Genomic DNA, 22,555 nt, shown 5'->3' on the forward strand with positions numbered 1-22,555 from the left:
GTGAATTAATGTCCACCCAGCATTAGCTGAGTGACTGCCACAGCATGCCTTAGGAACTGAGGCATGACCCCCAACTGCCGTGGCCCTCTCAATGAATCCTGCAAACCCATGTTGAACACATGCAACCCTATCTTACTAAGATGTACCCCCTCAAAACAAAACGAACCTGGACAAAGCCCCTCCAGCTCCAGAAGGCGGAAAGAAAATCCACCCAAGGATGGTAAAAATGTTTGCATCCCTCTGTTCAACCGCTTCCTGATTCGATCCATAAACCAGAGCTGGGGGGAGGCCCAACAAAGCCTGGGAATCATTTCTGAAAAACATAAAATACACTCTGGAAAGAAAACATAAAACATAGAAAAGAATGCTTTAAAATCCCTGAACAATGAAATAGTGGGTACCATTCCGATGTCATTAACTCCCATGTGAAGTCCTAGAACCTCCCCAGAAAACACAATACAACTCAGGATCCAAACCTAGATTGAGCGAGTAAGGCCTCACCAGGGCATGTTGACTAGTGTTGAATATTCGCGAATATAGCACTATATATTCGTAATTACAAATACTTTTTTTTTTCTTTCTTCACAGTACACATACCAGTTATCACCCCTCTCTGCTTCCAGCTTGTGTGGTGTAAACAAGGCTCTAATACTACTGTGTGAGACTGGTGCGCGAATTTTCGCATATGCAAAAATTTGCATATGCTAATTTTCGCATTTGCGAATTTTCGCTTATGCTAATTTTTGTATATTCTAGTTTTCGCATATGCTAATTTTCGCATACGCAAATTTTCGCATATGTGAAAATAAAACGCGAATATTACAAATATGCGAATTTAGCGAATATATGACGAATATTCGTCCATATATTCGCAAAATATCGCGAATTCGAATATGGCCTATGCCGCTCAACACTAATGTTGACGGGCCCAGTGTATATAAGAGTGTCCGATGATCCAAACTATCTTCAAAGCACCTGAAAAATAACATATTAACGTTTCAATAACAATCCAGGACGAACATAAAATTTAAAATGGTCAGAAGACCATCTACCCATATTACAAATAGTTCTCTTGTCTAAACCTGCCAATGCCGCTTCAGTAGCGGCACCGATGCGGACAGAGTGAGAACTGATTCTTACAGATCCCAGCCCCAACACCACTTTACATTTCTGCAAGATGGAATTGAATTAGAAAGTTGTGACAGGAAGACCAGACACATGGACAAAGAAAGAAGGGAAACCATGAGGACAGAAAGAAAGGTAGCGTTCGATGAGAGAAACAGGGCAGAAAAAAGTTTCAGGCAAGCCGTTAATGAAAACAGATTGACCGCTACCAAGAGGATCAGTTTTAGAAAAGCAGATAACAATATTCAAATTTGACAAAAGCAACAACACATCCGAGAATGACAATGGGAGGGGGAGAACTTCCTAGGAGATGTTATTTCACCTACCCTGAAGGCACCAAAGAAGGCTAAGGAAAAGATTTTTTGAAACAGAAGTACTTCATAATGATCAACACAAACAGAAGCACAAGCAAACAAAACATCCTGTAGTAGACTAAAATCAACAGGAATCCTTTCATCTCTCCTGACAGATGACATATGGTAGCCCTTGTACAGGAAAGAAAGAATTAATAGGATGGACACCCAACCATCTTTGAAAAAATGATATTCCAGACAAAACACTAGAAACATAGCTGAAAGATAAACTTTTTGACAGCCACCTAGACAAAAAAAATGCAAAGATACCTCAACATCCGAAAAATAACAATTAACACCCACCTCTGATCAAAACTCACACCAGGATGCCCAGGACTTGCAATAAGCTTGACAAGTTTAAGCAGACACTGACCGCTGAAAAAAACTGATGAACTAGTCCATCACCAGGTTCCCAAGATGAAGGGGACAAGGGAAGCCTGCCTGATCCTCCTTCAGAACCAACTGGAAAAACCTGTGGAACTGAGCACGAAACAAGGCATCAGCAATAGAGTTAGTAATACCAGGAATATATGCAGCTTTTTACCAAATATTTAGCTTTAAACAAATTAAAACTAAGTGATGAAGGAGTTTAATAACTGAAACTGATTTAGAGGACAGATAATTAACAGCAAAAACTACACCTCTATTATCAGAATGAATTAAAATACATTTATTACAAAAATTGGGGCCCCAAATAACCAGGGAGACAAGAACAGGGAATAACTCTAATAACACAATGTTTGTGGTAAAACTGGTTTCAACCCAAGACACATGCCAAGGTCAGCACACCAATGGCCATTAAAATATGCACCAAAACCCATAGAGCCAGCAGAATCAGTGAACAAACGCAAGGAACCAAAATCCTGAAAAACTTCCTGCCAAATAGAAGAATCGTTAAGACACCAAAAATTCTGACCATAAAAGCAAATCTTCCTTCAAATGGTGCTCTAAACAAATATGACACCTGGGAGATTTAAAGGGGTATTCCAGGGGCAAAACCTTTTTTATATATATCAACTGGCTCCAGAAAGTTAAACAGATTTGTAAATTACTTCAATTAAAAAATCTTAATCCTTCCAATAGTTATCAGCTTCTGAAGTTTTCTGTCTAACTGCTCAATGATGATGTCACGTCCCGGGAGCTGTGCATGATGGGAGAATATCCCCATAGGAACTGCACAGCTTCCGGGACGTGAGTCATCAGAGAGCAGTTAGACAGAAAACAACAACTCAACTTCAGAAGCTGATAACTATTGGAAGGATTAAGATTTTTTAATAGAAGTAATTTACAAATCTGTTTAACTTTCTGGAGCCAGTTCATATACAAAAAACATTTTTGGCCTGGAATATCCCTTTATGGCCGCTGGTTGCAATATAAAGGCATTTGCAAAACACCCTTCCCATTGGGATAATTTTGGACCCAAAAGCAAACATGCCCAGCAAACTCTGCAAATCCTTCAATAGAACCTTTTTCTTACCTAATATCACAGAGATAATCTGCAACATAGCTTCTTCTTTGCCGCTGGGCACAGAACAGTGCATATTTACAGTATCAATACTTATACCCAAAAACTCCAAACGCTGACAAGGAAAAACTGTCTTATCCGCTGCTTGGGGAACACCAAAATGATCAGATACAGACATAAAACAAGTCAGCAAATCTAAACAGCTAGAAGAACTATGTCCTATAAATAAAAAAAAATCATCTAAATAATGTAGCAAGTTGCCCAAAGTGCACAAGAAATGAACAACCCACTCACGAAAGGAAGAAAAATATTCAAAGTAGAAGCAAGAAAGAGAAAAACCCATAGGAAGAGATTTATCAAAACCCAAAGAAGTATAACCCGATTCACACATTGGTAACAAATGAAAAGTGGATTTGATATCGGCCTTTGCCAGAAAAGCCCCAGCACATCTTCCGAATGATAGCCAATGCTGAATCAAAAGAAGCATAGTCCACTGAAAATAATTTAGTCTCAACCTCGTCATTCAAAGACCCATCCTTGGGAGAGGAAAGGTGATGAATGGGGCGGAATGCACCTGGCTCTTTCTTGGGTACTAAGCCCAAAGGTGACAAGTGGAAAGGGGGGGGGGGAAGGACCTTCCACCCTACCTTCAGCAATCTCCTTCTGGATTTTTTCTTTCACCACCTGCTTGTTCAGAGGCTAGGTTATCAACCCAACAACAACCCTTACCTTGAAAAGACGGAACATAAAAATCGTATGTAAAACCATCAACCAAAAGTTTAGCTTTCTCACAATCTGGGTACAACCTTAGAAAGGTCAACATTTTTGCTAGACTCACCGGCATCCAAGCTGCGGGAAAGCGACTCCTTAAGCGAGGACTGCTGCTTCTAGGAGGAGCCACCAACCCAATTAAAACATCTGGATACTGAGCAGGGGTTTTTATTGAGCCTGGTCATGAAGGATTTCAATTCATTCACAGAGCCATGCCACACAAAGAGGACATCGTCGATAAACCTACCCCATAGTGACACTCTCTCAATGAGTTCCACTGGTTCCAACATGAATATCCTCCTCTCCCACAGCCCCAGGAATAAATTTGTATAACAGGGAGCACAAGACGCCCCCATTGCTGTTTCTTGGAGCTGTAGGTAGAGGAGGTTCCCAAAGAAAAATAAGTTATGTGTTAGAGCAAATTCTAACAGTTGGACAATGAACTCACCAAACTCTGGATCAAGGTCCGTTATAGCCAAAAGGTTCTGGTAACTTCAAGACCGTCGTGGTGTCTGATAGATGTATACAGACTCTCTACATCACATGTTACCAAAATTGCTTTCTCGTCTAGTTGGGTGCCATCAATTCTTCTTAGTGCATCAGTCCTTCAAATAAAAAGGTAGACTCTACAATGTGTTTCAAGAAGTGATCAACATATTTGCATATTGGCTCTGTTAAAGAATTGTTCCCTGATACGATGGGCTGGCCAGGAGGGTTATTGACAGCTTTATGCACCTTGGGGAGCAGGTATAGCGTAGCTATTGTAGGGTGTTCAGGTAACAGACTTTGGTACTGTTTCCTGGTAATGAGACCACTTTCCATGGCACCATCCAATATACCTGCCAGTTCTTGCTTCAATTTAATCAATGGGTTGAAAGTCAACCGTTTGTAACAATTCCCATTTCTAAGTTGTCTCTGCGCCTCCTGTTCATACATGGATCTGGGCCACAGGAGGACATTGCCACCCTTGTCGGATGGTTTAATTATGATGTCCATGCTGCAAGGGCCTGTGAAAGGGAAGACAAAAGTAATCACCAGCTAGTTTTTTACTCCACTACTTTAAGCGTCCTGTAGCACATTTTTCTGCCCTCATAAGTGCTTACCACATACCTACATCTAAGTAGTGTACTATTTTGTACCTTAATTTTTGTACCTTAAAGGGGTACTCTGCCCCTAGATATCTTATCCCCTATCCAAAGGATAGGGGATATGATGTCAGATCGCCGGGGTCCCACTGCTGGGGACCCCAGGGATCGCTGCTGCAGCACCCCGATATCATTACTGAGCAGAGCGAGTTCGCGCTGCATATAAAAAGATGGACAATACAGGGGCCAGAGCATCGTTACGTCACGGCTCCGCCCCTCGTGATGTCACGGCCCGCCCCCGTCAATACAAGTCTATGGGAGGGGGCATGGCGGTCATCACGCCCCCTGCCATAGACTTGCATTAAGGGGACGGGCCGTGATGTCATGAGGGGCGGAGCCATGACATCACGCTGCTCCGGCCCCTGTATCTCCCGTCATTACGCACAGAGCGAACTCGCTCTGTGCAGTAATGATGGCGGGGTGCCGCAGCGGCGATCCCCGGGGTCCCCAGCAGCGGGACCGTGCCGATCTGACATCTTATCCCCTATCCTTTGGATAGGGGATAAGATGCCAGGGGCGGAGTACCCCTTTAATGACCACAGACATAAACGTCTGTCCTGGTGCAGAAGTACTTAATGCACCAGAACGTACATTTACGTCCTGTGTATAACAGCAAGCAACGGATCGGTGTCCACGTCATACACTGCAGGTCCCGGCTGCTATCAGCTGAGGACCTGCCGGTAATGGCCGACATCCACGATCGCACGTATGTCCGCCATTAACCCCTCAGATGCCGTGATGAATACAGATCACGGCATCTGCAGCAATGCGCATGTTAAAATAGATGATCGGATTCCGCGGGGAACCGATCATCTGTAATGGTGGTCGGAGGTCCCTCACCTGCCTCTGGCCGTCTCCTCGGGTGTTCTTCTCTGGTCTGGGATCGAGCAGACCAGAGCAGAAGATAGCCGATAATACTGATCAGTGCTGTGCCCTATCAATAGCACTCAACAGTATTAGCAATCAACTGATTGTTATTGACATAAAGTTTAAAGAGAAAATTTAAAAACAAAAATCCCCTACCCTAATTCATTCGAAAATTGTCCCTTTTTCCCATTTTACCCCCAAAAAGCCTAAAATGTATCTTTTTATAAACATATTTGGTATCACTGCCTGCGTAAATGTCTGAACTATCAAAATATAATGTTAATGATCCTGTCTTGTTTTCGGTCTCAATTCAGAGGCTAAAGATTGGGATTCATGTTAGGGGGGTTTGTGGAACCTTTTATTCCTACCAGGTTCACTTTTTGCCCACTAAAGGCGTGCCTTCCGTCAAGGTCATTGGGCACAGATCTGACCGTTAGGTTTAATGTAATGTTTTCCATACAGGTACGTATGCATTGCCGTAATCACTAGCACGAGTGTGAAGCCCTGAACACAACTTATATTTATTCTGTAGGTCCATACGATTACAAGGATACACAATTTGTGTAGGTTTTATTTTAATATACTACTTAAAAAATTATAACTACATGCACCCAAATTGTCATCTTCTGACCTCTTTAACTTTTTTATTTTTCCGCATACAGGGTATATGAGGGCTCATTTTTTGCGCCTTGGCCTGTAGTTTTTATTGGTACTATTTTTGTTTTGATGGGACTTTTTGATCACTTTTGAAAAAAATTTTTAGGGTATACAAAATGACAAAAAATATTTGGGCTTTGTATACAAAATGACAAAAATTTTTGGGCTTTGTAATTTTTTTACGTATACTTCATTTACCGCACGGTTTAATGTTATATTTATATAGTTCGGACATTTACGCACGCGGCAATACCACATATGTTTATTTTCATTATATTTACATATTTTTTATATGGAATTTGGGAAAATGGGAGTTACATGCAATCTTATGACTGCATACACTGTTCAATACTATGCCATGGCATAGCATTGATCAGTGTTATCGGAGCAGCAGATCACCGATTGGACAGAGATGAGGCAGGTAGGGAACCTCCTCCAATCCTCTCATCTGTTCAGGATGGCGCTATTTCACCGCTGCGGTCCCAAACAGCAAGACTGAGCTGCCAGAAATGGTTTTACTTTCACTTTAGATGCAGCAATAAACTTTGATCACCACATTTAAGAGGTTAATGCCAGGCATCACTGCGATTAGACACAATTCTTGGTGGCTGATAGCCGCCGGGACCATCCAGCTATGACACGGGGTCAGCCTGTGAGCCCGCATCATAGCAGGGGATGTACGCCCTGCGTCCTTAAGAGGTTAAAGATCCATGAATGCTAACATGTACTGTGACATGTAAAGCAGAACATGATCCCCTCCCTTCGGAGACTAGCCACAGGGCAGTATTCTAGCATGATAACAACCCCAAACACACCTCCAAGATGGCCACTGCCTTGCTAAAGAAGCTGAGAAAAAAGGTGATCGATTGGCCAAATAAAGCATGTCTCTAGACCTAAACTCTATTAAGCATCTGTCGGAAATGCTCAAATTGAAGATGGGGGAGCACAAGGTATCTTCCATTCACCAGTTCCATAATGTCATCATGGAGGAGTGAAAGAGGACTCTAGTGGCAACCTGAGAAGCTCTGGTTGACTCCTTGACCTAGAGACTGAAGGCAGTCCTGGAAAATGATGATGGCCACACAAAACCTTGACACTTTGGGCCAAATAGCTATACATGATCAGGATTAGGTATTGTGTAACATGTAACATGGTTTTGTGGGATATGAATAGCTGTGTGTAAACCCCCATTAATGAAACAATTTAATTTTATCTGTTTGAGTTATTATAGGTTTTACAAAGCCTGAATGTTAAGCTATTAAAAAATAGTAAATTTTTTATAAATTTTTTTGCATCTTCAAAATGCAGCGCTTCCATAATTTTTGCCAGAGGGTTGTATGCATCCGCAACCCCATTTTGTTGAGATTCTATTTGTTTTCTGTTTTCCTTTTCCTCAGATGTTAAAGTTCTACATCGATAAAATTGTCATTGAATTTTCTTCAAGGCAGTTTGTACAACGTAATCCCCTCCCTGCACAGCTCTAACACTTCCGACTAATGTAATGATCATTAAGTGTGAGGTTGGTAGATAAATGTACATGCTGCCATTCCATTACATTGTTGTTCACTGATCAGCTGTCCAATCCTTTAATTTAGAAATCCACCAGAGTCCCCGCTGTCTGTTTTATCTGTTTCATTCTTTCATTATTGGTTTCCACTTTTCATCACATCGATCCTCTGATACCTGCACCGGGAAGTTGTTTTCTGTAAACTGGATTGTTTCTGCTCTTGTTAATGTCTGCATTGATGGCTGTAAATGTTTCTTTTGTAAAACCCATGTTTTCCTTGCAGTTGTTATGTAGTGTAGCTTTTACCAAGTCGCCCATCCCCCTCGTAAAGACTTTGAAATGCATATGCTGTCCTTAGTCCACGGATCATAATTGTATTCGATAGCATTATGTGACTAGGTAAAACCAGTCAATGAGAATGTTAAGTGGGATTGTTATAGATCTATTGTAAAGTCTCCGATACAGCATTCCAGAGAGTGCCTGAGATTCCTCTGATGCTGAAAGATATATAGTAGTGTCATGTAGATATCAATAAGGGCTGTGGTAAGCTAATTCATGTTAGATTGTGTCTCAGCTGAAGAGGTAAAAGAGATCCCTAACCAAGACAATAGAAAATTTGTTCAGCTGCCTAATTAATAAAATGTTACCATTCTCTCTGGAGAAGTGAATCACAAAACTAGGTGCTGACTAAACTAAATTGTAAAATATAAGGCCAGCCATACATAAAGGGAAGCGGTCAGTAAATTTTACCATAGATAAAATGTGGCAATGAGTTACATATGGTAAAACATTCCTTTCAGCCATCCTTGGGAGATGTTCCTGCCCGTAGGGATGGTGAGAATTTATAGTTAAAAAGTGTCCCTCGCCTCCACCTTAACCCCTTGGGGCGGAGCCCATTATGACCCTAAGGATGGGAGCATTTTTTGCAAATCTGACCTCTATCATTTTCTGCAGTAATGACTCTGGGATGCTTTTACTTACAGGGGCGGACTGACACCACCCAGGGCCCCTGGACCAAATAAAGCAAGGGCCCCCAGCAAGACTCCACCCCTGGCCCCACCTCTGCCCCGCCCCTATTCCCGCCCAGTATGCATATGAATATTTGCCATAGAAAGGAATAGGGGGTGCAGTGCGCTTGAGGCTATGGGGTACTTTGAGGGATGGCAATGCCAATCACCTCAACTACACCGAGGGGGAGATTTATCAAAACTTGTGCAGAGGAAAAGTCAAATTTTTCGGAGGCCTTTTCAAAATTGAAAGAAATGATCTGATTGGTTGCTATGGGCAACTCAGCAACTTCTGGACAGGTTTTGATGAATCTCCCCCCAAGTGCCTTAAAACACTGAACTCCTCCTTTTTGTGCCAACTTAGGATCTCTGTCTGTGATACCCAGTCCAACTTGGCTCCAGCCTCCACTCACTTTTAAAGGGGTACTCCGGTGGAATTATTTTTTTTTTAACTGGAGCCAGAAAGTTAAACAGATTTGTAAATGACTTCTATTAAAAAATCTTAATCCTTCCAGTACCTATTAGCTGCTGTATACTACAGAGGAAATTCTTTTCTATTTGGTATTTCTTTTCTGTCACGACCACAGTGCTCTCTGCTGACACCTCTGTCCATTTTGAGAAATGTCCAGAGCAGCATATGTTTGCTATGGGGATTTTCTTCTGCTCTGGACAGTTCCTAAAATGGACAGAGGTGTCAGTAGAGAGCACTGTGGTCGTGACAGAAAAGAAATCCCAAATAGAAAAGAAATTGTTCTGTAGTATACAGCTGCTAATAAGTACTGAAAGGATTATAAAATTTTTATAGAAATAATTTAAATATCTGTTTAACTTTCTGGTACCAGTTGATTTAAAAAAAAAAGGTTTTCACAGGAGTGCTCACTACATGATGGCACAGTCAGATACTGTATATAACTCATATCTCTGACATCATATAGAGAGCGGTGAAAGGCAGGTAGAAAATAGCAACTAGTCCATTCATAAGCCACACACTTTACCTTTTTTGCCTCCTGCTTGGGTGAGGCCTCTTAGATTTATTACAGAAATAGCACAGCAGCACAGAGTATTTCTGGAGGGAATTGTAGTGAGGCAGACTGTCTGAAATACTCTGTGCTGCTGGGAAGCCTACTCCATCTTCTATCTGCCTTTTACCGCCCCTTACATGATGGCACAGTCAGAGATATAAGTTATATTTCACATATAACTAAGTCAGACTGTTCCATCATGTAGGGAGCGGTGAAAGGCAGGTAGAAGATACATACAATTATACAATTCATAAGCCACCACCTGGCCAGGCTAGCCTGTTTATGTGTCCATGCAGATGCCGACTGAGAAAGCTGGCAGAGAGATCAGGGCACTTCTTCGGCAGGGCTTTGTAAACCGAGGACAAGCAGGGCTCTGTACACCGAGGACAGGCGGGGCTCTGTACACCGAGGACAGGCGGGATCTGTACACCGAGGACAGGCGGGGATCTGCACACCGAGGACAGGCGGGGATCTGTACACCGAGGACAGGCGGGGCTCTGTACTCCGAGGACAGGCGGGGCTCTGTATACCGAGGACAGGCGGGGCTCTGTACACAGTGTACAGAGTTCCGCTAATCCTCAGTGTACAGAGCGCTGTTTGCCCTCAGTGTACAGAGCCCCGCTTGTCCTCAGTGTACAGAGCCCCGCTTCTCCTCAGTGTACAGAGCCCCGCTTGTCCTCGGAGGACACTGAGGACAAGCGGGGCCCTGCACACTGAGGACAAGCGGGGCCCTGCACACTGAGGACAAGCGGGGCCCTGCACACTGAGGACAAGCGGGACCCTGCACACTGAGGAAAGCGGGGCCCTGCACACTGAGGACAAGCGGGGCCCTGTACACTGAGGAAAAGCAGGGTTCCGTACCTGAGGACAAGTGGGCCCTGTACGAGAGAGCGAGCAGGTCGGCGGGCGCACAGTGAGCTCCGATGCGGTGCTTAGACGTGAGGTCACCTCACCCCCCATGTTGACGTGACCTCACACGCCGCAGTGCTACGCCGGAGTTCAAAGCGCATCTCCCAGGCAGCCACTGTGGATCTCTTACGGGGCTGCCGTGGCTGTTTCGGAGATGCCAAACAGCAGCCAGCAGCACCATTCTCCGGGTCCGGGTGTGTGTCTTGCCCGGGTCCGGGTGTGTGCTGGGCATTTAGATAAAAAATAGTTTTTATTTTATGTGGCAGGCGGCGGACAGCGGGCCCTTCCCCCCGTCCGGGCCTTCGGACGGGTCCGCCCCTGTTTACTTATAAATTTGATTCTGAGACAGTTTTTTCATGACATATTCTACTTTATGTAAGTTGCACATTTTCGTCAATGCTAGCATAATTTCTTGGTGAAAAATTCCCAAATTTCATGAAAAATTGTAAAATTTAGCATTTTTATAACTTTGAAGCTCTCTGTTTGTAAGGAAAATAGACATACCAAATAAATGATATATTGATTCACATATAGAATATGTGTCCCCTATGTTTGCATCCTAGAGGGCTTCAAAGTTCAGCAGCAATTTTCCAATTTTTCAAGTAACTTTCAAAATCGTAATTTTTCAGGGACTGGTTTTGAAGTGAATTTGAGGGTCTTTATGTTAGTAAAAATCCCATTAATGGACCCCATTATGAAAGCTGCACCCCTCAACATATTCAAAATTACGTTCAGAAAGTTTGTCAACCCTTTAGGTGTTTCACAGGAATAGCAGCAAAGTGGAGGCAAAAATTCTAAATCTTCATTTTTTACACTAACATGTTCTTGTAAACCAATATTTTTTATTTTTTACAAGGGGTAAAAGGAGAAAAAAAAAATTGCAACCCAATTTCTCTTGAGTAAAGAAATACCTCATATGTGGATGTAAAGTGCTTTGTTGGTGCACTAGAGGGATTAGAAGAGAAGGAGTGACAATGGGATTTTAAAGATCAAATTTTGCTTAAATGGTTTTTGGGGGCATGTCGCATTTAGGAAGCCCCCATGGTGCTAGAACAGCAAAAAACACCCCACATGGCATACTACACCCCTCAAGGAATATATAAAGAAAAGGCACAATGTGTGGGATGTACTCAATCTGGCGGACAACCGTGAACTACTAGTCAGGGTATAATCTCCTTTCTACCCCAATGAAGCATGTATAAAATAGAAAAAATAAAGTGACTGGTTCTCAAGGTCTTAAGAAAAAAAGATGGTGTAGGTGTATGAATGTAGTTATGGATGTGTTAAGTGATTAATTCTAAGAGTTAGAGAAGTATTGTTGGTGGTGTGATATAGGTGGATTTTAACTGATGTGTTATTAGTGGTGTAATGTAAATAAGTTATTGTCAGTTTGAAGAAATAGTGGTTGTAGTTAAATGGTGTATAAGGGTAGTTATGGCTATAATTGTCATTATGACTGAAGTAAGAAGAGAGAAAAGAAAAAAGAGAAGAAAAAAGGGGGCGTGTCCTGCAGTGCATGGCGGCGGTCGCATAAACCTTGTGCTCCGCTGCAGCCCAGGCCTAACAGCGGCTACACAGCATTGATCCTGAGCATATCGCTACAGCAATTGTGCCCACCGGTACCTGAACTATCGGGGCACCTGATGATGACCCGGAGGCGAGGGAAAAAGAGCCCACTGAAGCTCACGGCGTTCTTTCCTGCTGCAGAGGCCTCACAAGATGGCGCGGCTCAGTGCGGGTCAGCGTCTCCGGCTACTGGAAGTGCCTCACCAGCGTCTTCATCCTCTCCGACGGGCTGCGCCCTGGAGGCTTCTCCTTCAACTCCTCCAATTCTCCTGACAGGCTGGTCACCCTCGGTGCAGCAGGACCCGCAGGTACCGTTTTCCCCGATCTCCTCCAAGCCACTGGGAGCGGGGACACTGCATACTAGAGGCCCGGGAGGCCCTGATGGGAGCTCTCCGTCGGCGCCCCTAACTGAACCTATTATGAGGGGGCTTCTTGCTGAGTTACACACCTCCATTCAGGGCGACATTAAGGCAGCCGTGTCCAATATACAGCATGAGATCTCCTCTCTTGGACACCGCACATCGCACATTGAGAACAAGATGGCGGAACTCACCTCTTCTCATAATGAAGTGGTGGACTTAGCTAATGGCCTGGAGGATGAGGTTGCCGCTCTTCAACTTAAGATAGCTGATATGGAGGACAGGTCTCGCCGAAACAATCTAAGGGTGAGAGGGGTGCCGGAGTCTGTGAAAACGGAGGACCTCAACACCTTCCTAACGGATTATTTTGCATTGTTGTTGCCTCAGGCTTCCACCCTAGATTTGCTCATGGACAGAGTCCACAGGCTTCCTAAGCCCAAAACCCTACCTGCTACTACACCGAGGGATGTGATTCTGCGCCTTCACTTTTACCATATTAAGGAGCAATTAATGTTGGTGGCGCGCTCCTCACCCTCCCTACCAGAGGAGTATTCGGGACTCCAACTTTTCACGGATCTTTCTGCTGCCACTCTAGCCAGGAGACGTGAGTTCAGTGCGGGGACTAAAGCTCTCAGAGAAAAAGGGATCCCTTATAAATGGGGATTCCCTGTGAAATTGATTATCACCAATAAGGGGTCCAAACATGTGGTCTCTTCCCCGGAGACCCTTCTGCAACTGTGTGCGGAATGGAACTTGCCTGTTGATCTAACTGCTCAGAGGTCCCTGGACATACCACATGCTGCTAAGATAGCTGAAGAATGGAAAGTTGTCTCCCACCGCAAGAAGAAAATCAAGACATGAACTGTTCCTCTGCCTTTGGACAGGCCTGTCCGACTTGTCTCACTGGCTTATGACTGGGGTATCCCTCCCCACCCTTTGGGTTACTTATCCTCTTAGTGCTCTGGATACTTTTCCTGAATGCTGAAACATTCGGCCTAACTGCAGTCGAATGTACTTTCCTACCCCCATTAAGACCTACCACATGGTCTTTACTACTGCTTGCTCAATTTATTTGTTCTTTGTTGTTCGTTCTGTTTACTTGTTTTCTGTCCTGTTGGTCCTCCATCACTCACTTTCTCTAATAATGGATATGAGAGGCTCCTTTTGCGAGCTGCTAAGTGTAGTTGTATCATCCTCAACGGGAGTACCTACTCCCTTTCAGTTTACTGTGCTAATGGTTCTGCTTTGCGTTGATGTATACTTTAATTATGGTTATTAAGGTTGTGTCTATGAATGTGCGGGGTCTTAACTCTCCGTATAAAAGGTCTCTGGTGTGGAAGGAGGCTAGACGGCTGGCGGCCGATGTCCTCTGTATACAAGAATCCCATTTATTAGCCCTAGATGCCCATAGACTCCAAAATAAGAGATATCCACATATCTATCAAGCGCATGCTGTTCACAAAAAGGGAGGAGTGGCGATTGCGTTTAAGAACACCCTGACGGTTACTGTCCAGCACTCTGTGATAGACGATAGAGGTCGTTTTATAATTATTGTGTGCTTACTAAACAATGTTCAATATACCTTAGGCTCCTTATATGCGCCTAATGCGAAACAGTGTACCTTCCTCAGGGCATTCTTGCGCAAATTGGAGTCCTTGAGAAAGGGACACTGCCTACTGCTAGGAGATTTTAATATGACCATGTGGCCTAGTGTAGATTCTACTTCGCCCAGTTTGAAAAAAGAACCCACAGGTTTCTTCACTAGTGTGTCCCAAAATGACCTATATGATGTTTGGCGTATATCCCACCCCACGGAAAGGGACTTCACCTTCTTTTCTCATGTACATAAGATATACACCAGAATAGATTACGCCCTTACCTCCCACTCTCTCCTATCATTGGTTTCAGAGGCCCAAATTATGCCCATAGAATGGTCGGACCATTCCCCCATAAGTGTAACCATTAAAGAATCGCATAGCGCTCGCCCGACCTATCTTTGGAGACTTAACCCACTAATACTCCATAATCCTGAATACTCTGAAGCGACCAAGTTGGCGGTTGATGCCTACTTCCGCATTAATGATACTGGCGATGTCACAGACCCCATGCTTTGGTGTGCGTTTAAGGCTACAATTAGGGGCCACTTTATTAGCCAAACTGCCTATGACAGGAAGCTCCGCCAGACCAAAACACTAGAACTCCAACAGCGCCTTGCGGAATTACATAGGCGTAATAAGACCTCGTACTCTCCATCACTAGTAGGAGAAATTTCTCAGGTTGGTGCTACCCTACACTCCCTCTCCTTACACAGCTATGAGATAGCACTGAGAAGGCTTAAAATGACATGGTATTGGCAGGGTAATAGATCTGGCTCTATACTGGCTAAACAACTTAAAAAACGTCAGGATAAGGGGAGAATCCCCTTCCTTACTAAATCTGATGGTTCTATAGTCACTGACCCTCAAAGTATAGCCAATTGTTTTGCAGATTTTTATAGTAAATTGTACAATCTTCAACATGACATTGCTACCCCACAGCCTGATGAAGCAGTTATCTCTTCTTTTCTGTCCTCTATGTCCCTCCCCTCTCTGTCTGCGGACCAAGCATCTGATCTTTGCTCTCCCTTCTCCACAGAAGAAATTCTTGAATGTGTGCGTTCCCTCAAGCCCTCGAAGTCACCTGGCCCTGATGGTATTACAAATGAATTTTATAAGCGATTTGGCCCCTCTGTAGCTCCTTTTTTGACCAGAGCCTTTAACCGTATTAAGGAGAACGGTGTGCCCCCTAAGGAGATGTTGGATGCTCTGGTCATTACCATACCTAAACCTGGTAAGCCATTGGACTCTACCCTAAATTACAGACCAATCTCTCTCCTAAATAGTGATATTAAATTGTATGCTCTGGCTCTTGCTGCCAGGTTAAATAGGGTTCTGCCGGACCTAATTCACAGGGACCAGGTTGGCTTCGTCAAGGGTCGTCAAACGGTGGATGGTACGAGACGCTTTCTCGACATCATCACAAAAGCGCATTCCGATCGGACGCCTTCTCTCTTGCTATCCCTTGATGCGGAGAAGGCGTTCGATCGAGTGCACTGGGGATATTTGCGGAGTGTGCTGCGTAAGTTTGGTTTTCCCCTCTCTTTGGAATCCGCCATTATGGCACTATATACGCTCCCATCTGCTAGAATCTACACGATGGGTACCCTTTCTAATAGTTTCTCACTTAGCAATGGGACCAGACAGGGGTGCCCACTATCCCCCCTTATATTTACCTTAGTTATGGAGCCGCTTGCTCAATCCATCAGGGACTCCCCAAACATTGCGGGCATTCAAATAGGTAAAGTAGACCACAGGATTGGCTTGTTCGCCGACGATGTTATCATTAGTCTCTCCAACCCCCTGAGCTCTTTAGGCCCAGTTATGGATATTATTGATGCCTTTAGTCGAGTTAGCTTTTATAAGATTAACCCCACAAAGTCGTGTATCTTACCATTGCAGATACCCACTGAGCAACAGCGAGTACTACAAGCTAAATATCCCTTCCAATGGGTCACTGACCAAATTCCTTACCTAGGCATAGTCCTTACTGCGTTACCTGATAAAACAATTGCTTCTAATTTTGCTGTTATGAGGTCCCTGCTTACTAAAGAAATTGATCACTTCTCTAAGCTCCCTGTCTCTTGGGCGGGACGTGTTGCCACTGCTAAGATGATGCTGCTCCCTAAAATTTTATATTTTTTTAGATGCCTGCCGATGATAGTACCTGCCTCCTTCATCTCACAACTACAGAGAATGCTCTTACGATTTATTTGGGATGGTAAGCATCCTAGGGTTGGTGCGAATATACTGTATCGCCCTGTACATGAGGGGGGTATGGGGGTGCCGAACCTTAAAATGTACTATCACGCTGTTCTACTCGATCAGCTTAAAAAATGGTGGTGGCAGGACGCTCCCCCCCTGTGGGTAGATATTGAAGCTGCTGTCCTCAATGTCTCTAATTTTAATAACTTTCTTTGGGCATTGCGCTTTAACCCTACCTTTGCTCCCTCTTCTCCTTTCTCTACTATTGCGGCTGCTATCAGGTTGTGGAGTAAGGTGGCGCGAATTAAAAGTCTTTGTCCACCTAGAGTGAAGGATATCCCTTTAGCTGCTATAGGAGACTATATTCTAGATATAGATTTTAAGCCCTGGATAGATGCGGGCATCCTCACGGTGGCATTGATTAGCGATGCTGATGGGTTAATGCCTTTCACTGATATTGTACGCATATTTTCTATATCGCAGAAAGACTTTTACAAATATTTGAGGCTTAGACATTTTTTGAGATCCCTCACTTGGGATAGCTCTCGGCCTCGCACTGCGTATGAACGTCATTTTCTGTGCAGGGACTCCTCTACTAGGGGTATCTCCCTTGCTTATGTAGCTTTGACTGAGGAAGAGGGGGAAGTGGACAGTACGTTTAAGTCCAGATGGGAGGAGGACCTGGCACGCAGATTCACGGCTGAGCAGTGGAGCTTTGTCTTTGACTTGCACAAAAAATATTCTAAATGTGTTAATCATTTCGAAGCTTCTAGGAAGCTCCTATACCGATGGTACTACACGCCGGTTCGTCTGGCTAAAATATACCCTACCACCTCCCCAGTATGTTGGCGATGTAACCGAGAAAGTGGTACCTTACTACACGTGTGGTGGACTTGCCCGTTAATTGCACCTCTTTGGGCCGAAATTAAGAAGTTATTGGACAACCTAGTGGATTGCCCTTTCCCATGGGGCCCAGAGAGTGCACTACTATTTCTGGCCCTAGAACAAGTTCCCCCGCATTATATGATCGTTTTATATCATATTCTGATAGTTGTGAGGGCTCACATTGCTCGGAGGTGGAAGTCTACTGGGGTGCCGGGTCTTCCTGCCATTCTGGCGGAGGTGCATAGTAACCTCGTGTTGGAGGGATTGATAGCGAGGAAGTGTGGGGCTTCTAATAGCCGTATAGCTACTCTGTCCCAGTGGACGGACAGATGTTCGACCTCAATTAGGGTCGTGGATTAGCTAATCGTATATGCACGATGTATCTCACTCTGATTTGTGTATTATGATATGTGTATTATGATTATGACTGTATTGGTGGTCTCTCATTCCTTGTTTTATACATCATACATTGAGGACCTTGCTGTTGTTCTTGTTATATGAAAATTTATAAATAAAGTTTTAAAAAAAAAAAAAAAAAAAGAGAAGAAAAAAGAGACAGAGAAAAGAAAAATGGAGGAAACTTGGATAGATTCAAAATTAGTACAATTTATTATAATGTATAAAAAAGGAAAAAGTGCTGGGCCCTAGCACTTATACTTTCCAATATTTACAATAAAACATAAATAACAATAATAAGCAGATTGTCAGCAGTCAATAGACTGAAGCACTAATTCAGATATTCAGAAAACTTGCTCGCAAATCAGCAAATCTAATTCCATAATGGACAATCTGTGTACAGTGGTCCCTCAACATACGATGGTAATTTGTTCCAAACGAGCCATCGTTTGTCCAATCCATCGTATGTTGAGGGATTCGAGCAATGTTAAGTATAGGAAGCTGTACTCACCTGTCCCCGCCGCTCCGGACCGCGTCCCGCCGCTCCCCATGGTGTCCCCGTTGCTCTCGATGGTTACCCCGGGCCTCCGCTGGGCTCTCCTGGTCTTCTCCGGTCCTCCGCTGTCTTCCGCAAGGCCTTACTGGGCCTGCGTAGCGACATCATTACGCCGCTGCGTACGCCGTTCCTATTGGATTACGGGACGGCGTGCGCAACAGCGTAGTGACGTCACCGGAGAGGGCCGAGAAGACACCGGAGGACCAGCGCTGGACCCGGAAGTTATACTCACCGCACCACACAGGGAACATTAAGCTGCTATCCGGCAGCAGCTTAAGCATTTTGCGCTGCCGGATAGCACTTAATGCAATGGCCCCGACATAAAAAAGCATTGTATGTCGATGCTGACATCGACGAGCGATGGCCTCTGAGAGGCCATCGTATGTCGATTTGATCATATGTCGGGGCCATCATAGGTCGGGGGGTCACTGTATTATATAGGATCTCGGTACTGCAACCGTATAACAGTTCACCACAGTTCAAGTGACGGTATTGCAACCATATAATCATTTCCACTGTGTAGAATTAGCGGTACTGCGACCACGGAAACAAAGTAACAGTTAAAAAATGTTGCGGGCGTGACTCCCAAAGTAAAATGTATCAGCCGACAGCAGGGGAATATGATCGCGGTGATGTGCCCGCGTTGACAACTTGTAAAGTATGAGCCGACAGCCGGGGAATATGATCGCGGTACTGCAACCGTGCTGGTAATACACAGAGCGAGGAGGCCGTGTGAGAGCAGTCCCACAGTGGGCCGCAGACTGGGAGGCTCCAGCGGCTGCAAGGCTGAATTTTGCAGGTAAGGGGAGAGTAGTTGTGGTACTATGTACCTCTTACCCTATACCTCTGGTGCCTCAGCGAAGTCCTTCCCTGCTCCGGTAGTGATATGCTGTCCGTCCTCACTCTGGTGGTGTGGCGGCTCCCTGCGGCAGTCAGCTGTAGCTATGGATAAGCTTCTCCTCGTGGTGTTGAGCGCATGTGAGGTCACGGACGCGCTATGCGAGGTCACGGAGTTCAACCTCGAGGCAAAGACAGATACAGAGGATCATCATAGCGCGTCCGTGACCTCACATGCGCTCAACACCACGAGGAGAAGCTTATGACTATGAAAATTGTAGGTTAACACTGAAGGCATCAAAACTATGAATTAACATGTGGAATTATATACATAACAAAAAAGTGTGAAACAACTGAAAATATGTCATATTCTAGGTTCTTCAAAGTAGCCACCTATTGCTTTGATCACTGCTTTGCACACTCATTCTCTTGATGAGCTTCAAGACGTAGTCACCTGAAATGGTCTTCCAACAGTCTTGAAGGAGTTCCCAGAGATGCTTAGCCCTTGTTGGCCCTTTTGCCTTCACTCTGTGGTCCAGCTCACCCCAAACCATCTCGATTGGGTTCAGGTCAGGTGACTGTGGAGGTTAGGTCATCTGGCGCAGCACCCCATCTCCTTCTTGGTCAAATATCCCTTACACAGCCTGGAGGTGTGTTTGGGGTCATTGTCCTGTTGAAAAATAAATGATGGTCCAACTAAAAGCAAACGGGATGGAATAGCATGCCGCTGCAAGATCCTGTGGTAGCCATGCTGGTTCAGTATGCCTTCAATTTTGAATAAATGTTTCCAAACTTTTGGTCTGTATTGTATATATATATATATATATATATATATATATATATATATATATATATCCATAGTAGTTGCTATGGAAACTCCAGCACAGGACTGCTCAGGTGTGGTGCAGCGTAACCCCCAGTGTGCCACACTGGATCCACATAAATCTTCCTCCACAAGGAAACAACACCCAACACAAGGTCCAGGTAAAGTGCAAGCTACAGGGTCTTTATTGCATCAAGAGAAACAATGCGACGTTTTGGCTAACAAGCCTTTTTCAAGCATGCTTGAAAAATACTTGTTAGCTCAAACGTCGCATTGTTTCTGTTGATGCAATAAAGACCCTGTAGCTTGCACTTTACCTGGACCTTGTGTTGGGTGCTGTTTACTTGTGGAGGAAGATTCATATATATATATATATATATATATATATATATATATATATATATATACAGTGAACCCCCGACATACGATGGCCCCGACATACGATAATTTCAACATGCGATGGCCTCTCGGAGGCCATCGCATGTTGAAGGCAGCATCAACATACAATGCTTTTGTATGTCGGGGCCATCGCATAAACGGCTATCCGGCAGCACAGACTGCTTCAGCTGCCGCTGGATAGCCATTTACGGTGCCCCGTCTGCTCCGGTGATGGTCTCTTACCTGTCCTCAGTGCTCCGGAGCATCCTCTTCGGGATCCTCTGCATCGCCGACGCTCTCCTTCGTCGTCATCACGTCGCCACGCACGCCGTCCCGTCATCCTATAGGAGCGGCGTGCGTAGTGACGTGACGGCGGCAACGGAGAGCGAGGATCCAGGGGAAGATGTCCTGAGCGTCGGGGACACCCCGGAGATGCGGTGACAGCGATGGAGGGCGACATCCAGGGCAGTGGTGACGAGCGGTGATGAGTGGTGACGGGTCCGGAGTGATGGGGACAGGTTAGTATAACTTCCTATTCTTTCCATTGCACGGATCCCTCAACATACAATGGTTTCAACAAACGATGGTTCATTTGGAACGGATTACCATCGGATGGTGAGGGACCATATATATATATATATATATATATATATATATATATATATATATATAGTGCTCAAAAAATTAAGGGAACACTTAAACAACACAATGTAACTCCAAATTAATCACACTTCTGTGAAATCACACTGACTCCTCAGGCAGCAACACTGATTGGCAATCAATTTCACATGCTGTTGTGCAAATGGAACAGACAACAGGTGGAAATTATAGGCACTTAGCAAGACACCCCTAATAAAGGAGTGGTTCTGCACTTGGTGACCACAGACCACTTCTAAGTTCCTATGCTTCCTGGCTGATGTTTTGGTCACTTTTGAATGCTGGCGGTGCTTACACTCTAGTGGTAGAATGAGACAGAGTGTTCAACCCACACAAGTGGCTCAGGTAGTGCAGCTCATCCAGGATGACACATCAATCATTTTGACTTGTTTTAACCCCTTAAGGACAGCGGGCGTATCCATGCGCCCCCGTTTTAAAGTCCTTAAGTACTGAGGGCAACTAAGGACTCGCCGGGCGGGGACTGGACCGGGGTGACTGCTGATATCTATCAGCAGGCACCCCGTGCAAACCCCTGGGGGGGTCCCAAGACCCCCCATGTCTGCGATCGCCGCAAATCGTCGGTCAATTCAGACCAACGATTTGCGGCTTTTCCGGGTCAATCGGGTCTCTGGTGACCCTTACCCTTAACCCAGCAGGAGTGAGGTTGCACAGGTGCCGCCTCATGATCACGTGATTGATGTGTCAGAACGACCAACCAATCACGACCCTGCTGGGCGGCGATCGGGACGGCAAAGATGGCGGAGATCGGTGTCGGCGGGGGTCTTCTACCTTGCCCTGGTCCGGCGGGGGTCTCGTCGGGATTGGTGGCGGCGACAGGAGCAGTGGGATCAGTCTCAGCGGCAGGATACAGTGGCGACGGTCCCGGTGGCAGGATACAGCAGAAGGTGAGGCCTGTTCACCTCCTGCTGTTGCTTAGAAACAACTAGCAGCATGCACAGCCAAAGGGCATGCTGGGAGTTGTAGTTTTGCAACAGCTGGAGTTCCAACTACAACTCCCCTGCATGCCCTTTGGTAGTCTGTGCATGCTGAGGGTCGTAGTTATGCAACAGCCGGAGGCACATTTTTTCTATGAAACAGTGTGCAGCCAGCTGTTGCATAACTACAACTCCCAGTATGCACAGACTACCAAAGGGAATGCTGGGAGTTGTAGCAGTGTGCCTCCAGCTGTTGCAAAACTACAACTCCCAGCATGCCCTTCGACTGTCAATGCATGCTGATTGTTGCCATTTTGCAACAGCTGGAGACACATTGGTTGTGAAACCGAGTTTGTTACCTAACTCAGTGTTTTGCAACCAGTGTGCCGTCAGCTGTTGCAAAAATACAACTCCCAACATGCACTGAGAAACTGTATGTGCTGGGAGTTCTACTTTTGCAACAGCTCGAGGCACGCTTGTTGCGAAACACTGAGTTAAGTAACAAACTCAGTGTTTCGCAACCAATGTGCCTCCA

General features: G+C 44.9%; 1 protein-coding gene across 1 annotated transcript; it reads left to right on the forward strand.

The window, feature by feature from the left end:
• The first annotated feature begins 12,333 nt into the window (after positions 1–12,333).
• Positions 12,334–13,962, forward strand: LOC130293615 (uncharacterized). The gene is made up of 2 exons (XM_056542500.1): positions 12,334–13,059; positions 13,141–13,962. The coding sequence occupies exons 1-2, from the start codon at positions 12,472–12,474 to the stop codon at positions 13,612–13,614; spliced, it is 1,062 nt and encodes a 353-aa protein (XP_056398475.1). The 5' UTR covers positions 12,334–12,471; the 3' UTR covers positions 13,615–13,962.
• The last annotated feature ends 8,593 nt before the right edge of the window (positions 13,963–22,555 follow it).

This window comes from Hyla sarda, chromosome 10 (genome assembly GCF_029499605.1).
Source record: "Hyla sarda isolate aHylSar1 chromosome 10, aHylSar1.hap1, whole genome shotgun sequence".
Classification (NCBI taxonomy): Eukaryota; Metazoa; Chordata; class Amphibia; order Anura; family Hylidae; genus Hyla; species Hyla sarda.